We start from the raw sequence: 24,408 nt of genomic DNA, 5'->3' as shown, positions 1-24,408 counted from the left end.
AGCGGGGGTCCTGGAGGGCAGTCAGGGAGCAGAGGGTGCTTGGATGGGGTGGACGTTCTGGGGGGGGCAGTCAGGGGGCGGGGAACAGAGAGGGTTGAGAGTGGGAGTCCCGGGGGGCCTGTCAGGGGGCGGGGGTGTGGATTGGGGGTGGGGCAGTCAGGGGACAGGGAGCAGGGGGGGTTGGATGGGTTGGGAGTTCTGAGGGGGGCAGTCAGGGGGTGGGAAATGGGAGGGGGCAGGGGCCAGGCTGTTTGGGGAGGCACAGCCTTCCCTACCTGGCCCTCCATACAGTTGCATAACCCCGATGTGGCCCTCGGGCCAAAAAGTTTGCCCACCCTTGTTCTAGGGGGTGGAGAGGAAGAGGGGTCAGGAGTGGATACAAGACACCAGCACCAAACAAAGGAAGCGGCCAAACCAGCTGGTTACTGAGGTGCCAATGAGAGGAGTCTTTGGGTAACTAGCTGCAAGGTCACTCAACAGGATGTTCTAGGTCACTCAACTAGAGAGTCTGTCCAGAGGATTTGCTGATACGCTACTGCAAGTTCCAGGTTTCCAAAACCTTTTCCCCTCAATTGCCCAAGTTGATGTTCTAGGTGGGTCAACAGAGCCATTCTAGGTACTCAGCCTCCTAGGTTTAATGCTGCACGTTGAACAAGCAAGGTTCCAGCCATTGGCTGTTCTAGGTTGCCCAATCCTATCTGACTGGGTAACCTGTAGTAGCTGCCTACGGGTGCTAGGTTCTCATACTGCACAATCTGTTGGCTAACTGTAATCAGCTGTATACTCCATATTGGCTGGACTAGAGTTCTAGATTATCCTACTGAGTGATCTATATTAGCCAGCTTTATACTACTCGATATGCCAGGGGCGGGCAAACTTTTTGGCCTGAGGGCCACATCAGGTTTCCAAAATTGTATGGAGGGCCAGTTAGGGGAGGCTGTGCCTCCCCAAACAGCCAGGCATGGCATGGCCCCCGCCCCCTATCCAACCCCCCCTGCTTCTCTCCCCCTGATGGCCCCCCCGGGACTCCTGCCCCATCCAACCCCCCCATTCCCTGTCCCCTGACGGGCCCCCCTGAGACCCCTGCCCCATCCACCTCCCCCTGTTCCCTGTCCCCTGACCGCTCCCGGAACCCCTGCCCCTGACTGCCTCCCGCCGCCCCATCCAACCCCCTGTCTCCTTCCTGACTGCTCCCCTGGGACCCCTGCCCCCATTCAACCTCCCTGTTCTCTGCCCTCTGACCGCCCCGACCCCTATCCACACCCCCACCCCCTGACCACCACCCCAAACTCCCCTGCCCTCTATCCAACCCCCCCGTTCCCTGCCCCCTTACCACGCTGCCTGGAGCACCGGTGGCTGGTGGCGCTACAGCCGCGCCACCCAGAGCACCAGGACAGGCAGCTGCGCTGCCTGGCTGGAGCCAGCCATGCCACCGCGTAGCACAGAGCACCGGGTCAGGCCCCGGCTCTGCAGCCCCGCCGCCCAGAGCATTGCGCCAGCGGTGCAGTGAGCTCAGGCTGCGGGGGAGGGGGAACAGCAGGGGAGAAGCCGGGGGCTAGCCTCCCCGGCCAGGAGCTCAGGGGCCAGGCAGGAGGGTCCCTTGGGACGGATGTGGCCCACGGGGCGTAGTTTGCCCACCTCTGGGATATGCAGTATTGACCAACTATGAGTTCCCTATTATCCTACTACATAATCTAGGTTGGCCAACTCTATTCAACTGGATACTCCATATTGAACAAACTAGGGTTCTAGGTTATCCTACCAGGTTATCCAACCCTTCTCACCATGGCTTGACAAACTGGATGGTGCTGATTAGCCGAATGAATGTTTCATGTGAGCCAATTGAGTGTTCTAGGTTAGGATACTGGAAGTACGAGGATACCCAGATGTCCCTTTCTAAATTGGCCAGGTGGATTCTCTGTGGCGGTAACAGTTATGGTGCGTGATCATAGCTGGTGTTCTTGGCTACACCATTCACTCCAAGTGGATGCACCGTGTTGACAAAGACATGGTCCTACGTCATATCCTGTTTGGAGTTCTAGATCACAGAATTCACTTCAGGTGGACTCTTCATTGCTCGCCTACCCCTCTATACTTCCCAATGGGAGGTTTGGTGTCAGCCAATTGACAGTTCTAGATCACCCTACATCCTGTTCTAGATTAACCCACTCTTCACTCCCTTGCCCGTGGATCTCTAGCTACCAAGACGCATTGCTCATCTGTTTTTTTCAGATGAGAACTCAGGACTAACATGTATTATGTGCCGACAGAAGGTGCAGAACAGGGCATCTGTAAAAATATCCGCTTCAGGTTTAGTGGAGAGGTTCTAGGTGACTCAATACAAGGCACAAAAGGTGGCTGGCTAGAACACTAGAGAAGCCAAGAGAAAAGAGGCCATGTAATAACCCTCAGCACTGACCCTTAGCCAGCACCTTCCACTTGATTAGCACTTTAATAACACTGATTAACCCCCTCAACCCAACCCCTGTAAACTGAGTTCCTAACCTTATCCCCACTTCACACGGGGTAACCTGAGGCACGGAGAGGCGAAGGGACTTGACCAAGGTCACACAGTGGCAGAGAAGAGAACCCAGGAGTCCTGATGCCCAGCCCTCTCCGCTGCTCTAACCTACTAGGCCCTACTCCCCTTCCATGAAGCACCCTCTTAACTGCTACTTGGCACGCGTATTTCCAACTCAAGCAGCCGAACTTTTGAGGTTCTAGATTCTGTCACACACGCAGAGCAGGGCTCATCCCCCTCCAGCAGGGGGCAGAATATTTTGCTACATTATCTGCTCAACGTGCCCAGTGCACCTTGGGTTATTATACGATCAAAGGTCTATTTATCTACACAGGGAACATGCCCCATTACTAACCCTTCTTACGACAGTGTCTCAGAGGCTGTCAGTCTCGATATTTAATGCGCTCGGGTTGTGACCAGGGATTTTTCTATCCTGCTGGCTTGTGCAAATATCATTTATGCAGAGCAAGTGTAGAAAGAGATGGTTACTAATCGCTGTGTGTGTTTGTGTGTCATTTCTACAAGGAGGCAGGACTCCTGGGTTCTTTCCCAGCTCTGGGAGGGGAGTGGGGTCTTATGGTTAGAGCAGGGAACGCTGGGAGCCAGGACTCCTGGGTTCTCTCCCCAGCTCTGGGAGGGGAGTGGGGTCTAGTGGTTAGAGCAGGGGGGGCTGGGAGCCAGGACTCCTGGGTTCTCTCCCCAGCTCTGGGAGGGGAGTGGGGTCTAGTGGTTAGAGCAGGGGGGCTGGGAGCCAGGACTCCTGGGTTCTCTCCCCAGCTCTGGGAGGGGAGTGGGGTCTAATGGGTTAGAGCAGGGGGGCTGGGAGCCAGGACTCCTGGGTTCTCTCCCCAGCTCTGGAAGGGAGTGGGGTGTAGTGGTTAGAGCAGGGGGCTGGCAGCCAGGACTCCTGGGTTCTCTCCCCAGCTCTGGGAGGGGAGTGGGGTCTAATGGGTTAGAGCAGGGGGGCTGGGAGCCAGGACTCCTGGGTTCTCTCCCCAGCTCTGGAAGGGAGTGGGGTCTAGTGGTTAGAGCAGGGGGCTGGCAGCCAGGACTCCTCGGTTCTCTCCCCAGCTCTGGGAGGGGAGCGAGCGGCTGTGGTCGCTCCCTCGGGGGCGGGAGAACAATGGGGTGCTTGTGGCGCTGTGGGGGGGCGGGCGGGAGGCAAGGCTGGAATGTCCTTCCCGGGTGGAGGAACGCGCCACAGACAGACAGATGGACAACTCCAGCACAGACACCCTCTCCCCCCGCCCGACACAGGGAATGGGCTGTGGGGGGGACCCCAGATCTTGGGGGGGATCAACTGGAGGGAGGGGACTGGGGGTGTGTGTGGGAGTCGGGGGAGCCATCTTCTGGGGGGCTGATGAAGGGGGGCATCTGGGGGGATGGGGAAGGGGGAACCCATTTCCTGGGCAGCAAGAGGGCAGAGTGGGAGATGACCCCATCTCTGGGAGGGGTGGACCTGACCATCTGTGGGGCACAGCCTAGGGGGCCCCCAATCCAGGGGAAGAGGTCTGGGGGTGGAGATTTGGGTTGCAGGGGGGTGGGGTGCAGAGGGGCGGGGAGGGAGTCTGGGGGTGGGGATTTGGGGTGTATAAGGGCGGGGTGGGTGTTTGGAGGTGCAGGGAGCAGGTCTGGGGGATGGAGATTTTGGAGTCCAGGGGGTGGGGTGCATGCGGGCGGGATGGGTGTTTGGAGGTACAGGGAGCAGGTCTGGGGTAGGGATTTGAGGTGCTGGGGGGCGGGGTGCATAGGGGGCAGGGAGGGTGTTTGGGGGCGCCGGGGCGGGCAGGGCCTATCAGCCGGACGGGGGCGTGTCCGGGGAGGGGGTCACTTGGCCCCGCCCCCGCCAGGCCCCGCCCCCAGCAGCTGGCCGAGGGAGCCGCAGGAAGGGCGGTTCTGGGTCAGCTGATCCGGGTGCAGCCAGCGCCGGGCCGCGGGCGCTGCTGGCCGAGGGGCGGTTTCTCGGGGGCCCGATTCCCGACCGCCTCTGCCCGCCCCCTTCCTGCCGCCGGGGTCCCCTGGGGGAGGCGCCCCCCAGCCATGAGCCCCTGAGCAGCGGCCCCTGCGCCCAGGCAGCTCCCGGGCCGGGACTTTGACCCCCCGCAGCCCGGGGGGCCGGACCGGGCAGGCGGAGGGAGGGACCGGACCCGACCGGGCCGGGCAGGCGAATGGCTGGCAAGGACTATGACCATCTCTTCAAGCTGCTCATCATCGGGGACTCGGGTAGGGGCCGGGCCTGGCCGATCCCCCCCGGGCCCCCTTCCCCAGAACCCCCCTTCCCCCTGATCCCCGCTGGCGTGATCCCCCTGGCCCCCTTCCCCTGCCTGCCCCCAGGACCCCCCTTCCCCTGCCTGCCCCCAGGACCCCCCTTCCCCTGATCCCCCTGGCCCCGCTTCCCCTGACCCCCCCTTTCCCGGCCCCCTTCCCCTGTCTCCCCCTGGCGTGATCCCCCATGTACCCCCCTTCCCGGGACCCCTTCCCTGTCCCCCCTTCTCTGCCTCCCCCCTGGTGTGTTCCCCCTGTCTCCCCTTCCCCGGGACCCCCTTCCGCCTCCCCCCCGCCCCCTTTGTCTGCCTCCTTCTTTCCTTTTTCTCGCTCCCTCTCTCCACGTTGTTTCCCCGCTTCGTGTCTCTGTTTCCGTCCTTTCTTCCAGCTTCTCTTTCCCCCTCCCCCCGCCCCTTCCTGGCGCCCTCTGGGGAAGATCCCCCCATATCCCTCTCTTCCCCCCCAGTTCTTTCCCCCTGTCCCCACGTTTCTCTCCCTCCCTCCATGTTCTTCCCTCCTTTCCTGGCTCTGTCCCTATCCCCTCTTTCCCCCTCTCCTTTGTGTCTTTTCTCTTCTGTCCGGCCTGTCTCCTTCCCCCCTCTTCTCCAGCCACCCTCTGTCCCCCCTTTTCTCCTCCTCCGCCCGCTCCCACTTCTGCACCTTCTCCTTCGGCCTGTTCTCTGCGCTCCAGCCTCCCCCCCGCGGCCTAGGGGTCAGAGCGGGGGGCTGGGAGCCAGGACTCCTGGGTTCTCTCCCCAGCTCTGGGAGGGGAGTGGGGGCTGGTGGGTTAGGGCAGTGGGGGCTGGGAGACAGGACTCCTGGGTTCTCTCCCCAGCTCTGGGAGGGAAATGGGGGCTGGTGGGTTAGAGCTGGGGGCTGGGAGCCAGGACTCCTGGGTTCTTTCCCAGCTCTGTGAACTTGGACATTTCCCTGCACATCCGTGCCTCAGTTTCCCCATGAGTGCAGTGGGGTAAATAGACCCCCCCCCCGTTTGAAATGCATTGAGATCGACCCCTGTATAACAGAGGGGTGGGGTTTCTCCCTCCCCCTTGTCATTCCTCCTCTTTCTACCTCCTCCCTCTCTGCCCCTCTGGGGTGGGCCTGGGTGTTGTGCAGATCACACCTCTGGTGTGTGGGGAGAGCCCCCCAGATCTCAGCCGGTTCCCTGCCCTGGCCGCCCTCGGGGCAAGGTTTGTAACGGAGCGGTGCTTGGGAAGGGAGCCGCCCCGGATGCCTGGGTCCCGGTTTCTCCCCGCCTGGCGAGGCCTGGCAGGCTGCAGGGGTGGGAAGAGAGGTGCAGCTGTTCCCTTCAGTCCACTGAGTCCCAGCGCCACCCACCACCTCCCTCCAGAGAAGCTGGGGCTTGAGAGAGGCCAAGAGCCAGGACTCCTGGGTTCTCTCCCTGGCTTGGGGTTGGGAGTGGGGTCTGGTGGGTAGAGCCGGGGGGGCTGGGAGCCAGGACTCCTGGGTTCTCTCCCCGGCTCTGGGAGGGGAGTGGGGTCTAGTGCTTAGAGCGGGGGGGCTGGGAGCCAGGACTCCTGGGTTCTCTCCCCAGCTCTGGGAGGGGAGTGGGGTCTAGTGCTTAGAGCAGAGGGGGCTGGGAGCCAGGACTCCTGGGTTCTCTCCCCAGCTGTGGGAGGGGAGTGGGGTCTAGTGGTTAGAGCAGGGGGGGCTGGGAGCCAGGACTCCTGGGTTCTCTCCCTGGCTTGGGATGGGGAGTGGGGTCTGGTGGGTTAGAGCAGGGGGGGCTGGGAGCCAGGACTCCTGGGTTATCTCCCTGGCTCGGGGTTGGGAGTGGGGTCTGGTGGTTAGAGCCAGGGGGGGCTGGGAGCCAGGACTCCTGGGTTCTCTCCCCGGCTCTGGGAGGGGAGTGGGGTCTAGTGTTTAGAGCAGGGGGGGCTGGGAGCCAGGACTCCTGGGTTCTCTCCCCAGCTCTGGGAGGGGAGTGGGGTCTAGTGCTTAGAGCAGGGGGGCTGGGAGCCAGGACTCCTGGGTTCTCTCTGGGAGATGGGGCAAGGGTGACACTCCCTGGGTAAACACCCCGGGTGGCTCTGGGAGGGAGTGGTTGGTGTTTGTTTGTGTTGTGGGTGCGGCAGGTCGCTCTGGGACCAGGTGCGGGGGGGGGAAGGGGATTTGGGGGGGTCTTGGCTGCTCCCCCTAACCAGCCCTTTCTCCCCACAGGGGTGGGGAAGAGCAGCCTCCTCCTGCGGTTTGCAGATAACACGTTCTCCGGTAAGTACCCCCCCACCCACAGCCTGGCTGCCCCCCTTCACACCCCCAGGTCCCCAGCCTCCTTCCCTCACTGCCCCCCAAACCCCTCTGCCCCCTGATTCCTCTCCCCACTTCACTCCAGTTCCCAAATCCTCCCTCTGCCCCCCGTGGGCCCTGTGGTTCTTGGAGGTCCCTTCCCTCCGGGTGCTTGGGGGGGTCCCCAGGGCTGGAGCGACTGCACTCCTGGCTCCGAGCCCCTCTCCCTGGGACGGACCCCCCTACTGGGGGGGGGCACTGTTGGGTCTGGGGGTGTCTCGGGGGGGATCCTCGCAGAGCCCTGCGACCCCCTCGGCCGGATGCATCACTCGTCTGTTTCTCCGTTTTCTCCTTCCTCCCTTTTCTCCTTCCCCTTCCCGGTTCCTCTCTCTTCCCCTCCATCTCCGCGCCCCCCCCATCCCGCCCCTTCGCCCCCCTGGCAGGCAGTTACATCACCACCATTGGCGTGGATTTCAAAATCCGGACTGTGGTGATCAACGGCGAGCGGGTCAAGCTGCAGATCTGGGACACGGCCGGACAGGAGCGATTCCGCACCATCACCTCCACGTGAGCCAGACGCCTGGGTGGGGGGGGGGGGGCGGAGGCTGGGAGCCAGGACTCCTGGGTTCTCTCTCGGCTCTGGGAGGGGAGCGGGGGTCGGGGGGGGGGGGGGCTGGGAGCCAGGACGCCTGGGTTCTCTCTCGGCTCTGGGAGGGGAGTGGGGGCTAGTGGGTCAGAGCAGGTGGGGCTGGGAGCCAGGACTCCTAGGTTCTCTCTCGGCTCTGGGAGGGAAGTTAGGGCTAGTGGGTTAGAGCGGGGGGGCTGGGAGCCAGGACTCCTGGGTTCTCTCTCCAGCTCTGGGAGGGGAGTGGGGGCTTGTTGATTACTCGGACGCCTGGGTCCCATGGCTTGTCTCTCCCCCTCCCCCCCTGGGGCAGGTATTACCGCAACACCCACGGCGTCATCATCGTCTACGATGTGACGAACCCCGAATCCTTCGTCAACGTCAAGCGCTGGCTGCACGAGATTGGGCAGAACTGTGACAGCGTCTGCAAAGTGCTGGGTGAGTCTGGAGTCCCCTAGGGGATCTGTCCCTTGCCCCCCATCCCCCTACCCCTGGGGACTCTGGGTTAACCCTTGGGGGCCCAGAACCCCGTGTCTGACCCTCCCCCCCTTCCCCGCAGTGGGGAACAAGTGTGAGGACCTGTCCCGGAAGCAGGTGGAGACGGCTGACGCCCGGCGCTTCAGCGAACAGATGGGGGTGCGGCTCTTCGAGACCAGCGCCAAGGAGAACCTCAACGTTGAGGAGGTACCGGCGCTGCTGTGGGGAAGCTCGCAGCACGGGCGGGGAGGGAGAATCCAGCCTGGGGGCACTGCTGAGGGGAAGCTCATGGCACGGTGTGGTCTCGGGATGGGGGGGAGGGGCGGGAACAGTCCATGGCTGGGACACTGTTGCCAGGAAGCTCCCAGCACCATGCCGGGAAGGGGGGGGCTGCCAGGAAGTTGGCCTTGGCCTGGCACAGCTGTGAGGAAGTTTACAGCCCTGTAGGTGGTGGGGAGGGAAGCTGGCAGGGCACTGCTGTAGGGAAGCTCGCAGCAGTGGGTGGGTGGCGGGGGAGTTGCCAGGAAGCTCCCAGCACCATGAGGCGAGGGGAGGAGGAGAGGCTGCGGGGAAGCTCGCGGCGCCGGGATGGGGCCGGGGGCACGGCTGCGGGGAAGCTCGCGGCGCCGGGATGGGGCCGGGGGCACCGCTGCGGGGAAGCTTGCGGCGCCGGGGGCGGGATCGGGCCGGGGGCACCGCTGCGGGGAAGCTTGTGGCGCCGGGGGCGGGATTGGGCCGGGGGCACTGCTGTGGGAAGCTCACCACCCTCTCGCCCGCCCCCCAGATGTTCAACGCGGTAACGGCCATGGTACTGCGCACGAAGCAGGAGAACCTGGCGCGGCTGCAGCACCCCGAGGTGGTGAAGATCAACAGGCCCAAGAAGAAGCCCCCCGTCAAGAAGTGCTGCTGAGGGGCCGGGGGCCCCCCGAAACATGGGGGGAGCTGAGCCCCTGCCCCCACCCCCCGGGGCAGGATGGACTGTGTGTATATGGGGGGGGGATCTGCTTCCCCCCCTGCCTGGGGGCTCCTGGCCGTTGGGGGACGGGGGGCTGGAGTGGGGGAGCATGGGGGGGGCTGGAGCTTGGGGGGTTGGCGGGGGGGTTGGTGTAAGGAACAGAGAGAAGGGGGAATGGAGGAGACTGTTCTGCCCCTGGGGGGGGCCTGGGCCCCCCAATTTTTCCCCCTGCCCCCCAATCTGCCCCGGGCCCCCCGTCCCTATCCCTCCACCCCACTGTGAAAGGGAAGATGCCACTTCCTGCTCCCTGCACTTTGGGGTGCACATGCCTCCCGAACTCATCCTACAACTCTGGAGTGGGGGAACACGTGGGGGTTCCTGCTCCGCCCCTCCTGTGCCCCCATTTGTTTGGGGGTGTCTCCCTGCTCCAGCTCTCCATTCTCCCACGGGGCCCCCAAATGTTCTCCAGCGGGGGCCCCCCAAAGTGCCCCTCTGCACTATGCAATGCAATCCAACCCTCCTGAGCACTGGAAAGGCAGCACCTAGGAAATGGGGGTGCAGTGAGCCCCCTGTACCCTCTCCTTGCCCCCCACGCTCTGGGAGCAGCCAGGGATACGGCCCCCTCACTGGGAACAAGATGGAGCTCCCCCCTCTGGGATCATCTGGGGTTTGCTGCCCGGCTCTGAGCTCCTGCCCCACTAGGAACAGGGTGGGGGCTCAGCAGTGGGGGGCAGCCCCTGCACGGGCAGCAAAAGGAGGCAGTTCACGAGTGGGGGGCAGCCCTGGGCCCCCTCCTGGGGGGCATAAAGGGAGCTCGGAAGTGGGGTTCACCCCAGCACTGGAACTGGGGGCACGGCTGGGGGGTGGGGTTGGCCCCCCAATAACTGTGCAATAATCCGGCCATGCCCCGTGGGGGCTGAACTGACACTAACCCCGCCCCAGCCGCTGCCACGGAGACCGTTTTTCTTCAATAAAGACAATTTAGGTATGAAAAGACGCCTGATTGCGCAGCCCGGACGCCTGGGTTCTCTCCCTAGCTTGGGGGAGTGAGGTCTAGTGGGATGGGGCTGAGAGCCGGGACTCCTGGGTTCTGTTCCTGGCTGTGAGTGTCTCGGTTTCCACTGCACTAGGCGGTTATGACTCTCGGTGGGCGGCGTGAGGCAGGGGGCCCCGGAACACCCTCCCCGTAACAGGAACCTGGTTAATTCAGATTAATTCCGTTTACACTTCGCCATTCTGCTTTGGGCCAGATCTGCTCTGGGGGGGAGACCATGGCCAGTGAGGGATCTGCAGGGAAATGGAAACCGGATTCAGCAGGAGGGCCTGGGCCACTGTGGTGAGGAAGCTCACTGCACCAGGGGGTGGATAGTGGGGGGGAGAGAACTCGCCGGTGGGGGGTGTCACTGAGGCAGGGCACAGTGCTGGGGCGGGCCAGTGTGTGTGGAGTCTCTGGCTGGGGGCACCGCTATAGGGAAGCTCACAGCAGCAGGGTGTGTCGTCACTGGCTGGGGGCACTTGGGGGAAGCTCATGGTGTTGCCGGGAGGGGGACTATTCCTGGCTGGGGGGGGCGGGGGTTGTAAACCCTTTTCGAGGGCCTCCACTGCTTTGAACTCTCAGGCCGGGGAGAAACGCCGTCCCGCCCCGAGAACCGCCTGGGCTGGGAAATCTTCCAGGCTGAATGCAAACCAGGGGCGCCCGGTCCCTCCAGCATGGAGAGAGGGGACTCCCCAAAGTTCCCCCTCCCTGTGTGGGGGGCAGCCCCATAAACATTGCAGACCTCCCCAGCCTCAGGTCTCTTTCCTTTATTGACCCCCGAGCAGCGGGAGAGACACAAACACTTCAGTCGAGTTCGTTATGTGGCCACAGTGTCCCTGGGGGCACTGCTGTGGGGAAGCTCGCAGCGGCAGGGAGGCCCCAGCTGGGGGCACTGCTGTGGGGAAGCTTGCAGCGCTGGGGACAGGGTCTGTCCAGGGTGAGTCGTACCCAGCGTCTCCAGCGGGGACGGGGAACGGTCCCGCGTCACAGCTCCATCTCCTCCGGCCGTGCCCCCTGCCCCCGGCCCGGGGGGGCAGCCAGGGGGCTGGGGGGCAGCATGAGGGTCCGGATGGAGTGGGGCACCCGGCTCCCCGGGGGGGTCCACAGCACCAGCTCCGCCGAGGGGCTCCTGGGGCAGGGGAAGGAGACAGAGGAGTTAGATAATGCGATCCCGTCCCCGCCCCCCTCCTGCCCCTCCGTGGGGCAATACTCACAGGTACTGCAGGGGGCCCGGCCCCACCAGGCCGAGGGGGGTGCAGTCGGCCATGCTGAACTCCCCCTCCAGCACCACGCTGCCCCCCTCGGTCTCCGCCCCGCCGGCGTCCTCGCTCCCTCCAGCCAGGGGCAGCCTGGGGGGGGGGGGGGGGGGGAACACACAGCACTGAGATGCAGCCGCCTCTGGGGTGAGTCCCCCGTTCCCCCCGGCCCTGCTCCCCTTGGTACGCCCCGGGTACCTCTGCTCCGGCTGCCGGCAGCGGGCGTAATCCTGCACCCACTGCGCCCAGGCAGGGTCGGGCGCCGGGCCCCGGGCGGGGAAGCCGTTGCCGGTGTAGGCGTGGTCGTTCTCCAAGCTCAGCGTGTTGAAGCGGGCCGCCATCTTCTCCTCCGACAGGAACTGCTTTGGGCCAGGCTGCCTGCAGCGGGCAGGGAGAGAACGGGGAGCTCCCAGAATGCACTGCACTCGGTCACGCCAACCTGGGGGGCTGCAGGGTGGCCGCTTGCCCTGAGACGGGGCTTCCCATCATGCATTGCGCACAGTCGTGCCAAGCCTTGGGCTCCTGAGCGCCCTCGTGACCAGTCCGGCCAAGCCGCAGAGCTCCCAGAAGCCATCGCAGCGCCTCACGCCAAGCCCGGGGTGTTACCTAGCAGCTGTGTTCTTGGGGAACCTGGGCGCGGTGCCCAGCCTGCCTGACTCCCGAGGGACCCCCGCCCCCAGCCTCTGCTGGAACCAAATCTGCATCAGAAAAAGACTTACAAAATGAACTGCTAAGGCCGTGGGAGACACCCCTAACCCTGGGATACGGGGGACAGGATTAAAGAAACTCCCCTGACCTCATCTGCATGGAAGACGGGCCAAGGAGACAGCGCCGGTAGCACACCGAATGGAGACCAGAGAGCCACAGGGAACTCTGGGAGCAGAAAGGCAGGGACGCACTGCATGCTGGGGGATCTCTGCGCCAGATGTTAATGAACCCACGCCTGCATACACGCAGCTCAGGAGTGATCAGAGCAATTCTAGTCATGAATCCTTGATTGGGATCCAAACGAGTGACGCTCCCTAATTGCACTGTGAGCTCCCCGGAAGGAACATCACCCTCAGCCAGGCATGAGCAGCTCCCGTTGTCGTGACCAAAACAACTTTGGGATCCTCCCTTGAGCTAGCAGTTTACCCATAAACAAATCTCGTGGTCTCCCTTGAACCATTCTTGTTTCTCTACAAAAACCCCTCTCCACCTCCAGTCAGTGCTCTGATGCCTGGATCCAAACTCTGCCTCAGTTCCCCTGGGACTCCATCTTCTCCTGACTGATGGTGCTGGGGGCTCGGCCTGTCTCCAGAACTCCAGACCCTCCACTACCACCACCACCTGGGACCCCCGATCGAGTCAAGCTTCACAGAGTGGTGAGAACCCAGCGCGCGCTCTCTCTCTAGGTGTAGCCTTCTGACCCTGACTTGTGGGATTAGTTATAGCAGGGGTCCCCAACGCGGTGCCCGCGGGCGCCATGGTGCCCACCGGGGCATCCATGTGCGCCCAGCTACTGTCTGCCAGAAAAGCAGCCGCCGAAATGCCGCCGAGAAGCGAATTTCGACAGCATTTTGGTGGCAACGTGTCTTGATGACGCTGCTTCACGGCGGCATTTTGGTGGCGACGCCTCTTGACATTGCCGCTTCACGGCAGTATTTCGGCGGCTGCTTGTCCGGCAGCCACGGTCCTCGGCGGCTAGTCGTCCGGCGCCCGCCCCACGGAAAAGGTTGGGGTCCACTGAGTTATAGTTTTCTAAACCTGACTTTTATAATCCAATGTAAGTATCGGGGGTAGCCGTGTTACTCTGTACCCACCAAAACGAGGAGTCCGGTGGCACCTTAAAGACTAACAGATTTCTTTGGGCATAAGCTTTCGTGGGTTAAAACCCCCACTTCTTCAGATGCCTGGAGTGAGAGTTACAGATGAAGACATTCTTATACTCATCCTATTATAATAATGCCAGCATCTGTAATTCTAACTCCAGGCATCTGAAAAAGTGGGTTTTTTACCCACGAAAGCTTATGCCCAAAGAAATCGGTTAGTCTTTAAGGTGCCACCGGACTCCTCGTTGTTTTAATCAAATGTAACTTCGATTTAATATGATCACTGTTTTGTTTGGCTCCCCCGTGGTGAATAACTTTCAGGGTTAAGCTGGTTGCTTTTCTCTCTCTCTGTCTCCCCCCGTGGGTGTTTTTTGGTTTCCTCATTCGCTCTGCAGCACCACTCCTCGTACCTAAGCTAAAGATCCCGGCAGCGCCCCAAACCCTGTGGGGTTTGCTCATCCAGTGGGTTACGACCAGAACCATTGTGACGTGAAAGTGGGGATAGAGACGTGCTGAACCTGGGACATACGAGGGTGGCAGCTTGGAAGTGCTGCTCGACCCAGACTACTGAGCCCAGGGGCATATAAAGGGTCAGTTTGGGAGTGCTGATTAATCCAGTCGGGGTGGGTGTGCGTGAGAGAGAGAGAGAGAGCTTCTGGGGCTGGAGGAACCCAGCCCTGGGGAACCTAGGTCCTGCAGGATAGCTCCACTGGGAGGGGACTTGCAGCAGGGAGAAGCAGCGCTCCATAGGAGAACACAAGTGACACACGCAGTACAGAGCCCGCTCCAGAAGAGTGACCCTAATAAATGAGTGTACCCCAAAGTAACAGGCAAAGCTGGTAGGTCGCCTGGGCTGCACTGCGCCTAGTCACATGAGGCCAGGAACCTCCCAGAATGCACTGCACTGAGTTACGCCAAGAGAGGGGACTCCCAGCATGCACTGCCCCCACTCATGCCAACTTGGGGAGCTCTCAGGCAGTCCCGCCCCTAAGTCCTGCCGAACTAGGGATCCCCCAGCATGCACTGTGGCTAGGCTGTGGTGAGGAGCCAGGCGGGGTTTAACCAGGAAGGGGGATGAAGGCCAATATAAGGGGGGCACCCCCAGACCTCCCCCATTGATGTGACCCCCCCATACTCACTGCTCCTCCTTCTCCAGGCGGCGTTTGAGGACCAGCGATGCTGTGTGGGGCGGCTGGTGGGTGCTGAAACAGGAGGAGAGAGTTAAAATCAGGGGGTCCCAGCCCCCCCTCCCAGCTCTTTCAATCTCAGCAGCCCCCCGTATGCTCACCATGGCAGTGCCGCGCCTGTGAAGCTGACCAGCCCCTGATCCCGAGCAGCCCAGGGCATTCTGTGGGGCACCTCCTGCCTCCAGTCAGGGGTTGGGGCCGTGCAGCGGGGGGAGCCCAGCCATGGGCGGCGGCTCCAGCCCATGTCCCCCCCTAGGAAGGGGCAGCGCCGGGGCTCGAGGTCACCGCCGCCCCCGGCTGCCAGGGTGGGGGACCCATCCGCGGGTCATCATCTGGGGAAACAAGAGAGAGAGAGTTACACGCGCTGCGACCCCGCCGATGGGACTCAGCCGGCCCTGTGCGGCTCCAAAGGCGCACGGCCGCCAGATGGACCGAGCTGCTGGGCTCCCAGCATGCATTGCGCCGGGTCATGTCAAGCTGTGGGGCTCCCAGGATGCACTGAGGTGAGTCACGCCAGGCCAAGGGGCTACCAGGATGCACTGGGGTGGGTCACGCCAGGCTCAGGGGCTCCCAGGATGCACTGGGGGGGGTCACGCCAAGGTGAGGGGCTCCCAGGATGCACTGGGGTGGGTCACGCCAAGCTGTGGGGCTCCCAGGATGCACAGGGGTGGGTCACGTCAGGCTCAGGGGCTCCCAGGATGCACTGGGGGGGTCACGCCAAGCTGTCGGGCTCCTAGGATGCACTGGGGTGGGTCATGCCAAGCTGAGGGGCTCCCAGGATGCACTGGGGGGGTCACGCCAAGCTGTGGGGCTCCCAGGATGCACTGGGGTGGGTCATGCCAAGCTGAGGGGCTCCCAGGATGCACTGGCGGGGGTGTCATGCCAGGCCGAGGGCTCCCAGGATGCACTGGGGTGGGTCATGCCAAGCTGAGGGGCTCCCAGGATGCATTGCACACAGCCACAACCCCATGAAAAGATGGGCCAGGCCCTGAAAAAGGGGCGTGGCTGCAGTTCAGAAGGGCACGCCACAGGCCCAAGTCAGCCCACGTGCATGCGCAGAGCGACACCAGGTGTGGCGGTTGGCGCCTGGGCGCGCGGCTTAGACCTTTCGGCTCGCGCCGGGGGCAGCGGTTGGGCGGAGTTCGACGCATGCGCCGTACGGACCTGGCGGAGATTTTTTTTCGCACCGACCGGGGTCCTTTGTCTTGCTCCCCCCCACCCGCACCTCAGCGTCCGCTGGATTCTCCGCCGCGGCCTTCCTGCAGGATGCGTGCGCAGCCTCCCCCGTCACGTGACGGGAGCGGGCCAATGGACTGCGGCGCCGCGGGGCCTGCTGGGAAATGTAGACCTGGGCTGCCTGCTGGGACGAGACCATCCGGCGCGTGGGGACTCCACTTCCCATCGGGTCCCGCGCGCGCGCTCGCTGCCCGAGCCGCCTCGGGCGGGGCCGCGCAGCCTACTGGGAGCTGTAGTTCTCGGCCGGGAGGCGCGGGTGGATGACGTCAGAGGAGCGCGACGCGGAGGCACGTTGTGTGAGGAGGTCGCATGGCACCTGGGGAGGTAACGGGAGCCGCGGCGCGGGCAGGGGACGGGGCTCCCAGCATGCACCGGGCAGGGACGTGGAGCAGGTTGGGACCCCCCCCGGGTTGGCGCGGCCCGGCCCGGTGCACGCTGGGAGCGTGTATCCCAGTACTTAACCCCCTAACCCGTGCCCCCTCCCGCCCCCAGATGGACGCCCAGCGCGCGCTGGAGCTGCTGCACATGACCGTCTTCTCCCAGAGCGTCTCGCCCTGTGGCAAGTACCTGGCAGCGGGGAACAGCTATGGGGAGATCGCCATCTTCAGGTAGCCCCCGCCCTGCCCCACATCGCCCCCTGCCCCCCCGGGGCTGCTCCCACCCGCTCACCCCCTCTGCTCCCCCACAGCCTCTCGGCGGCACTGAGCTCCGAAGCCAAGGAGGAGAGCAAGAAGCCGGTGGTGTCCTTCACAGGTAGGTGCCTTTCGGGGGTGGGGGAGTGAGGAGTGACGGGATTCCCAGCATGCATTGGGGCCACTCGCGCCAACCTGGGAAGAGCCCGGGGTGCTTCGTGCCCTGTCTTGCCAAGCCAGAGGGGTCCCAAGATGCATTGCACCAAGCTGGGGAGCTCCCAGCATGCATTGTGCGTGGTCACGCCAAGCTGGGGAGCTCCCAGAATGCACTGCACCCAGTCATGCTAGGGAGCTCCCATCATGCCTGAATCCAGCTGCCCCAGATGCCCTGCCCCTCCCCCAGCGCTGACGCCGCCTCGCTCCCCTCCGCAGCCCACGACGGGCCGGTCTACGCCATGGTCTCCACCGAGCGGCAGCTGCTGAGCTCCGGCAACGGCGAGGTCAGGGCCTGGAACTGGAGCGACATCATCAAGAAGGTGAGACGTGCCGCTCCCCTCCCCCACAGGTCCCGGGCTCCTGGGTCCCTCCTAACGCCGCCTCCCCCGCCCCGGGCTCCTGGGTCCCTCCTAACGCCGCCTCCCCCGCCCCGGGCTCCTGGGTCCCTCCTAACGCCGCCTCCCCCGCCCCGGGCTCCTGGGTCCCTCCTAACGCCGCCTCCCCCACCCCGGGCTCCTGGGTCCCTCCTAACGCCGCCTCTCCCGCCCCGGGCTCCTGGGTTCTTCCTAACGCTGCGTCTCTCCCTGGCAGGGGTGCAAGGAAGCCTGGAGCCGCAGACCCCCGTACAGGTGAGGCCCCCCGTTCCCTGCCCCCACCCCCTTGGCTCTCACACTCCTTCTGTCTCTCCTGTGCCAGGAGCAGCCTGGAGGTGCCCGAGATCAATACCCTGCAGCTGAACCCCAAGGTGAGCCGCCGTGCATTGTGGGAAGGGGGGCTCCCCTCTGTCACCCAGCCCCCCTTCACCTGCTGTCTCTCTGCCTTCCCCCCACAGGATAACAGCCTCCTGCTGGCCGGGGGCGACTGCGCCGTGCACGCCATGGACCTGGAGTCCGGCGCCTTCACCGTGAGTGGGGGGCGGGGCACGGGAGCTGGGGGGCCACGGGAGCCTATGGGCGCAGGGACGTGGGCGCAGGGACGGGCCACCGGGGGAGCCCCCCTCCGTCACTGCTGGGGAAATGGGTAGGAACGCACTGAAACGGGAGGATAGGGTCTGTCTGTCCCCGTCCAGCCCCATCTGTCTGTCCCTGTCTGTGTGTGCCCGTCCTCCCATCTCTGTCCATCCCCGTCTGTCTGATCCCGTCCACCCCCGTCTGACTGTTCCCGTCTGTCTGTCCCCGTCCTCCCCGTCTGTCTGTCCCCATCTGTCTATCCCGTCCACCCCCGTCTGTCTGTCCCCGTCTGTGTGTGCCCATCCTCCCATCTGTCTGTCTGTCCCCATCCGTCCCCGCCTTCCCGTCCCCGCCTTCCCGTCCCCGCCTTCCCGTCCCCGCCTTCCCGTCTGTCTGTCCCCGTCCGTGTGTGCCCGTCTTCCCGTCTGTCTGTCTCAGTCTGTCTGTCCCCATCTGTCTGATCCCGTCCACCCCCGTCTGTCTGTCCCTGTCTGTCTGTCCCCGTCGTCCCCGTCTGTGTGCGCCCGTCCACCCCTGTCTGTCTGTCCCCGTCGTCCCCGTCCTCCCCGTCTGTCTGTCCCCATCTGTCTGATCCCATCCACCCCCGTCTGTCTGTCCCCGTCCTCCCCGTCTGTCTGTTCCCGTCTGTCTGTTCCCGTCTGTCTGTTCCCGTCTGTCTGTTCCCGTCTGTGTGTTCCCGTCTGTGTGTTCCCGTCTGTCTGTCCCCATCTGTCTGATCCCGTCCACCCCCGTCTGTCTGTCCCCGTCGTCCCCGTCTGTCTGTCCCCATCTGTGTGTGCCCGTCTTCCCGTCCCCATCCACCCCTGTCTCTGTCTATCCATCCCCGTCCACCCCATTCTGTCAGTCCATCCCCATCCATCCCCCATCTGTCTGTCTGTCCCCGTCCACCCCGTGTGTCTGTCCCCGTCCACCCCGTGTGTCTGTCCCCGTCCACCCCGTGTGTCTGTTCCTGTCCACCCCTGTCTGTCCGTCTGTCCACCCCCCTCCGCCCACTCTCTCTCCCTGTCTCCCCAGCACGAGTTCCGGGGGCACAGCGACTACGTGCACTGCCTGGCGCTGCGGGACCAGTCCCAGGAGTGTCTGTCGGGCAGCGAGGATGGCACTGTACGCATGTGGGGTGAGGAGCCGGGGGGACCCCCCCATTGCCGCCATCGTGACACCCCCACTCCAGCCTGAGCTCTAGGGGCCTCTCCGTCAGGGGCTGGGGGAGGGGGTGGCTTGGAGCCTGGGGGCCTCTCCATGTCCTCCGGGATTGTGGGGGAGGGGTATCCATGTGATAATGGCCCATCCCGCCGCTCGCTCTCTGCTGGGGGCCCCGCCCCCCCCCCTCACACCAAGCTCTCTGTGTCGCAGATCTACGGACCGGGGCGCAGGTCCAGCTCATCGAAGTGCACAAATACGAGGTAACAACAGCTCCCCCCTGCCCCCCGTTCTAAGCACCAGAGCCTGCTCCCCTCCCAGAGCCGGGGAGAGAACCCAGGAGTCCTGGCTCCCAGCCCGCCCTGCTCTAACCACTAGACCCCACTCCCTTCCCAGAGCCGGGGAGAGAACCCAGGAGTCCTGGCTCCCAGCCCCCCCTGCTCTAACCACCAGCCCCCACTCGCCTCCCAGAGCCGGGGAGAGAACCCAGGAGTCCTGGCTCCCAGCCCCCCCTGCTCTAACCCACCAGCCCCCACTCGCCTCCCAGAGCCGGGGAGAGAACCCAGGAGTCCTGGCTCCCAGCCCCCCCTGCTCTAACCCACCAGACCCCACTCCCCTCCCAGAGCCGGGGACAGAACCCAGGAGTCCTGGCTCCCAGCCCCCCCGTTCTAAGCACCAGAGCCCGCTCCCCTCCCAGAGCCGGGGACAGAACCCAGGAGTCCTGGCTCCCAGCCCCCCCGTTCTAAGCACCAGAGCCCACTCCCCTCCCAGAGCCGGGGAGAGAACCCAGGAGTCCTGGCTCCCAGCCCCCCCGTTCTAAGCACCAGAGCCCGCTCCCCTCCCAGAGCCAGGGAGAGAACCCAGGAGTCCTGGCTCCCAGCCCCCCCCGCTCTGACCCACCAGACCCCACTGCTCCCCCCATAACGGTCCCTCGTTCTCCTCCCCCAGGAATGCAGCCGGCCCCAGCACGGGAAGTGGATCCGGTGCCTGGCGACAGACTGTGACTGGATGGTGCGTGAGTTCCCAGCAGGGGGCGCTGGGGGCTCTGGTTTGGGGTGGTAAAGTCACCATCTCCTCAGGTGTGGGGCTAGGGATCTGCTGGGACGCACAGCGCCCAGTCGCGCAAGGCTGGGGGGCTCCGGGGACGCACTGCGCCCAGTCGTGCCTGGCGGGGGGACTCCCAGGATGCACTGGGCCTGGTAGCAGTTTCCCCCTGGCTGCGAGGGGTTGGCCTGAGAAGCAGAGGCTCATGGGATGCAGGGGGAGCGGGGCTGTGGGGGTCTCTACGGCGTCTGACCCCGTCTCTCCCTCAGGTGTGCGGGGGGGGCCCGGCGCTCTCTCTCTGGCACTTGCGCTCCGTGACCCCCACCACGGTCTTCCCCCTGCCCCACTGCCAGCAGCACGTCATGTTCTACCAGGACCTGGTGAGTGTCCTGTGCCCCTCAGCCTGCCCCGCCCCGGGCTCCTCCTCCTCCTCCCCTCCGGCTCGCCCCCCGGCCAGCCTGGCCCCTTCCCGGCACGCGTTGGGTGGGTGTCGGGTCCTTCCCCAGTGGGCAGGCGTGGGGCCACTTTGGGGGGGGCATGCATTCATTCATTCATTCCTTTGTTCGTTTTCTTCCCCCATTTCGTTTGTTCTTCCTATTGCCCTGCGGGTTTGTTTACGCTTTTCATTCATTCGTTCTCCTCCCCGGTTCATGCGTTCTTTTTACTGATTCATTCACACGTTTTCTTCTTTCTTTCTGTTCCCCGATTCATTCATTTGTTCGTTCGTTTTATTCATTCTTTCTAGCCTTCATTCGTTCTCTTCCCTGGTTCATTCATCCTTTCATTCTATTCCTCCATTTGTTCCGTTTCCTGTTCATTCGTTCTTTTGTCATTCTTTGCTTCTCTTATCATGCATTCATCATTGGGGTTCTTTGTTCGTCTGTCCTTTTCCCGTTCGTTTGTCTTCATTTTTCTTTTCGTTCTTTCTTTCTCGTGCCCTCTTCATTCCTTCCTCCCTCTGGGGCACCTGGCATTGGCCACCGTCAGCAGACAAGACACTGGGCTAGCTGGACCTTTGGGTTGACCCCGTCTGGCCGTTCTCATGTTCCTGCTGCCCATTTCCCTATTTCACTTTTTTTCCATTCGTTCTGTTCTCCTGTTGGTTTGTTCATTTGTTCTTTTTTCATTGTTTTCTTTTTATTACCCTCTTTCTTTGTCCCTTCTTTTGTTTTACATTCGTTCTTTGTCTTGCCCTCTTCATTCGTTCTATTCCCCGGCTTGTTCATTTGTTCGCTTTTTAATCTAGCCCTTGGTTCCGTCTTTTTTTGTTCTATTCTCCAGTTCATTTTTTCACTCGTTCTTTTTTCATTCCTTCTCTCTTGTTTCTTCATTTGATTTCTGATGTTCTTTTCTTCTGTTCCTGTCCAGCCATTCTGTTCCTGTGTTCGTCTCTTCGTTCATTTGCCTTTTTGTTCGTTTATTGCGGCTTCTTTTTTCTTGTTTGTCCCATTCCCCCTTTCAATTGTTTGTTCTTCTTATTGCTCTCTTCATTCAGTCTAGTCCCCTCTTTTCTTTTCTTTCTCCTTCTAGTCCCGTCCCCCCGCTCATTCCATGCCCCGCACGTTCATTCGTTCTTTCCCTCCGTTATCTCCCGAGGTCTCTCACTAACCCCCCGGCCCCGTCTCTGCCCCCCAGATCCTCTCGGCAGGGCACAGCCCGGCCATCAACCACCTGCAGATCAGCGGGGAAATCAGGGCTCAGATCCCCTGCACGCCCCGCTCCGTCCACTCGCTCTGCGTCAACGAGCGCTCCCCTGAGCACAAGGTAGGGGGTGCCCCGCTCACGCTGGGGGCTGGGAGTGGAGTGGGGGAGGAGCTGGGAGTGAGGTGGGAGGGATGTGGCTCTGGGGGAGGGGCTGAGAATGGAATGGGAGGGGCTGGGAGAGGGGGTGGGGCTGGGATTGGAGTGAGGGGAAGGTACTTAATTGGGGGGGCTTGGAGTGGAGTCAGACATCTAGTCGGGGGGTCGGGGAGGGCAGGGGGCTGGGAAGGGGGGGCTCTGAGGCAGGGACTCTGATGTAGCTAATCCAGCCCCAAAGGGGACCCCGGGATCCTGACCCCCTCCCCCCCCATTGGTCTGACCCCCAGGTGCTGACGGCCGCCGGGAGCAGCCACAAAGTCGATGTCTTCACCAACTTCAGCTACCGGGCGTTTTCCCTCTGCTTCGCGTAGCGCCCCCCGTTCCCCTTCCCCGTTCAAGTCCCTCCACCCCTGATCTCTGCCCCCAATCCCCTCTTCCCACCCCAGAGCCCCCCAAGTCCCCTCTCTCTGCTCCCTTTTGGTTTTTTCTCTTCTGTTTTTTTAATAAAATTGGGGTGACACCGGTCCCCCCTGCCCCATCTCTGTGCCCCGGGGGTTCCTGCGGCTCAGGGGTTGGCCAGGAGATTTGGAGCTGGGGGGGGGAGGGTGCACGGAGCAGTCGCCCCACAGATCTGGGGGTGCATTAAGGCGGTGTTGGACTTGGAGGGCAGGGAGTGCGTTTAGCCAACCTGTGTTACCCAGAGCCGTGTGGAGAGCCCCAGCCGGGCCCCTTGGCACGGGCCATACAGCCGGCCTCGCTCCGGCCTCCCTGACTGCGCCCAGCTCTGGTGTGCGGCCTGCTGCTGTTTTGGTCACAGTTCGCGTTACAGCTACTCCGCCTCAGCCTAGGCCGCTGGGCTGGGGGCTCTCTCTGCCCGGTAGCCGGCCCTGGGGCGACTGTGGCTGGGGGACCTGGCTCCACGCTCGCAGCCCGGGCTGCTGGGGAGCCTGCAGCTGCCAGGGTCTCTGGTGTGGGTGGCTCAGCGGGGACCCCGTGGATGGGAATGGGGGCGACACCGGTGATCACAGGGGGCGCCAGCCTAGATCAGAGGAGCCCTGGGGGTCCCGGTCTCAGGGCTACGTGCAGCAGGAGACACTGGAGCTGAGAGTCTGAACGTGGGAGGTTCTGTAACGGGTGTGACAGCGGGGAACTGCCCCAGGGAGGGGAGCCAGGCAGCAAATCCTCCATCTAAGAGGCAGCCCCCCCTTGCTCCACCAGCCCCCACTCCGCTCCCAGAACCGGGGAGAGAACCCAGGAGTCCTGGTTCCCAGCCCCTTTGACTCTCACCAGCTGGGGGTCTGGCCCCATTAGCTCAATCTCACAAGTAACCCAAAGTTCGGAGGCCGTTTGCTCCTTTGTGCCCCATTTGGAAAGAAAATGGGGCTGGGAAACTTCTCCTGGTTCCAGGCCTGGGCCCGTCCGTGCTGGTCCCTTGCCCGTCCCCATGGGACCTTTTCCATGGCAGCGTGTCCCGTGTCTACAGGGATGAGCCGGGCGCCAGGATTCACACGACTGGGATCACTGCCCCGGGCCAGGGCTGGACCTGGGATCTCTTTCTGGCGCTTCCGCCTGCCTGCTGGGTGACCTAGGGCGAGTCGCTTCATGGCAGCGTGCCTCGGTTTCCCTGTTTGGCCAGGGGGGCTAATGACACTGACTCCTGCTGTAACGGGCTGGGAGGGCGGTGGGGCTGGGAAGGGCGGTGGCAGAGCCAGGGGTGGGTCCTGCCCGGGCTGCAGCGCTGCGTTCCCATGAGCTGAGCTCTTATATTTAACGTTTACATTATGGTGGGCACCTAGGGACCAACCAGGCAAAGGGGGCTTGATTTGAATAAATCCATTTTTCGGGGGGAAGGATCAGAACGGAGGTTTCCTGGCTACTTGCTGCCTGGTTCCCAGTTTTTGCCAGTCGGGAACAAGTTGCCGAGTGTGGGAAACGGGGAGGGGAAATGGCCCTTCCCCACTCCCCTTTCTCCGGCTGGCCGAGGCAGCGAGATGGTGTGAAAAGTGGGGTTTGGCCCCGTCTGGGTGAGAACGCTGGGAAACGGTTCACGGGTGTGACGTGGCTTCCCCTGACCTGCGCAGGGCTTGGTCCCGTGGCCAACAGAGGAACTGTTTTTTTTTAAAAAGGGAGAGAAAAAAAATAATTTTTTTTGAGGGTTTAAATAGCCCCACCCGATCCACCCTCCGAGACCCCCTCACACCCTCTATTTGGGTCTCCGGGTGGCAATATTTCGGGGTCTCCGAGGAGGATTTTGCAGTAGGTCAAACCCCAAACCCTGTGGCCATAGAGCTGAAAGCCGGGAGTGCCCGGCCGTGGGGGGTGCTTTCTCCAGCGCTTGTAGCGGTGACACAAACATCACAGCCCAGGGGGGTGAGGCCAGCGCCTCGGGGATGGATGGGACTGAGCCAACTCCTGGCATCTGGCCCCAGGCAGCCTGGCAAACTCCATAACCACGTTTTAGGGCTTTGGCTCTTGCGAGCTCAATGATGATGTCAATCTTCTGCCGTGCCCCAGATTAACGAGGGAGCCTAATTATTCTCTTGGCTTGTGTGACGCGGGGCGCCTGGGGCAGCTCACACTGGGAATGCCAAGGTCAGGGCAGGCTGCAGAAGGGAGAGCAGCTCCTCCCAAGGCTGGTGGGTAACACTGAAGTTAAACTCTCCAACCCGTTACACACGGTGCTCCCTGATCCCCCACCCTGCTTATGGAGAAGCTGAAAAAAGCAATCAACCCCCCTCCCCCTTTACTGCATTCCAGTTCTCTGGTCCCAGCCAGCACCCAGGTCCAGTCCAGTGAGAAGTTATCTAAAAACTCTGCACATATATACAAAATGTTTTTCTGACCCCAAAGGGCCAGCCACATTGCCAGGTCAATAGTAGTTTGGATTTTATGCAAAATACCGCGCTGCTGGCCAGTCCTTTAGTGTCTAAAACTAAAGGTTTAGTAGAAAAGAAAAGAACAGGACAGGAAGAGTGATGTGAAACAGTAA

At 62.8% G+C, this 24,408-nt stretch overlaps 3 protein-coding genes across 4 annotated transcripts; 2 read left to right on the top strand and 1 right to left on the bottom strand.

The window, feature by feature from the left end:
• The first annotated feature begins 4,689 nt into the window (after nt 1-4,689).
• On the top strand, nt 4,690-9,045 carry LOC135878274 (ras-related protein Rab-35-like). The gene is made up of 6 exons (XM_065403891.1): nt 4,690-4,744; nt 6,968-7,018; nt 7,477-7,600; nt 7,972-8,096; nt 8,218-8,342; nt 8,920-9,045. Exons 1-6 carry the CDS (start codon nt 4,690-4,692, stop codon nt 9,043-9,045), a joined length of 606 nt encoding a protein of 201 aa, XP_065259963.1.
• Nucleotides 9,046-10,878: 1,833 nt separating this feature from the next.
• On the bottom strand, nt 10,879-15,676 carry HCFC1R1 (host cell factor C1 regulator 1). 2 transcript variants are annotated; one of them, XM_065403959.1, is made up of 6 exons: nt 15,545-15,676; nt 14,482-14,712; nt 14,333-14,395; nt 11,581-11,760; nt 11,341-11,475; nt 10,879-11,255 (listed from the first exon to the last, which is right to left on the bottom strand). In XM_065403959.1, the coding sequence occupies exons 2-6, from the start codon at nt 14,622-14,624 to the stop codon at nt 11,111-11,113; spliced, it is 666 nt and encodes a 221-aa protein (XP_065260031.1). In that variant the 5' UTR covers nt 14,625-14,712; nt 15,545-15,676; the 3' UTR covers nt 10,879-11,110. The 2 variants fall into 2 exon arrangements, with proteins under 2 accessions (XP_065260031.1, XP_065260030.1); XM_065403958.1 differs by having other exon boundaries at nt 11,341-11,760.
• A 211-nt stretch (nt 15,677-15,887) lies between these two features.
• On the top strand, nt 15,888-21,800 carry THOC6 (THO complex subunit 6). The gene is made up of 13 exons (XM_065403122.1): nt 15,888-15,940; nt 16,109-16,224; nt 16,305-16,369; nt 16,681-16,784; nt 17,056-17,093; nt 17,161-17,209; nt 17,297-17,368; nt 18,450-18,552; nt 18,789-18,838; nt 19,524-19,586; nt 19,889-19,999; nt 21,255-21,383; nt 21,707-21,800. Exons 1-13 carry the CDS (start codon nt 15,926-15,928, stop codon nt 21,788-21,790), a joined length of 999 nt encoding a protein of 332 aa, XP_065259194.1. The 5' UTR covers nt 15,888-15,925; the 3' UTR covers nt 21,791-21,800.
• Nucleotides 21,801-24,408: the final 2,608 nt, after the last annotated feature.

This window comes from Emys orbicularis, chromosome 4 (assembly GCF_028017835.1).
Source record: "Emys orbicularis isolate rEmyOrb1 chromosome 4, rEmyOrb1.hap1, whole genome shotgun sequence".
Classification (NCBI taxonomy): Eukaryota; Metazoa; Chordata; order Testudines; family Emydidae; genus Emys; species Emys orbicularis.
Note: the sequence above shows the minus strand (reverse complement) of the source record. Positions and strands in the feature narration are given on the sequence as shown.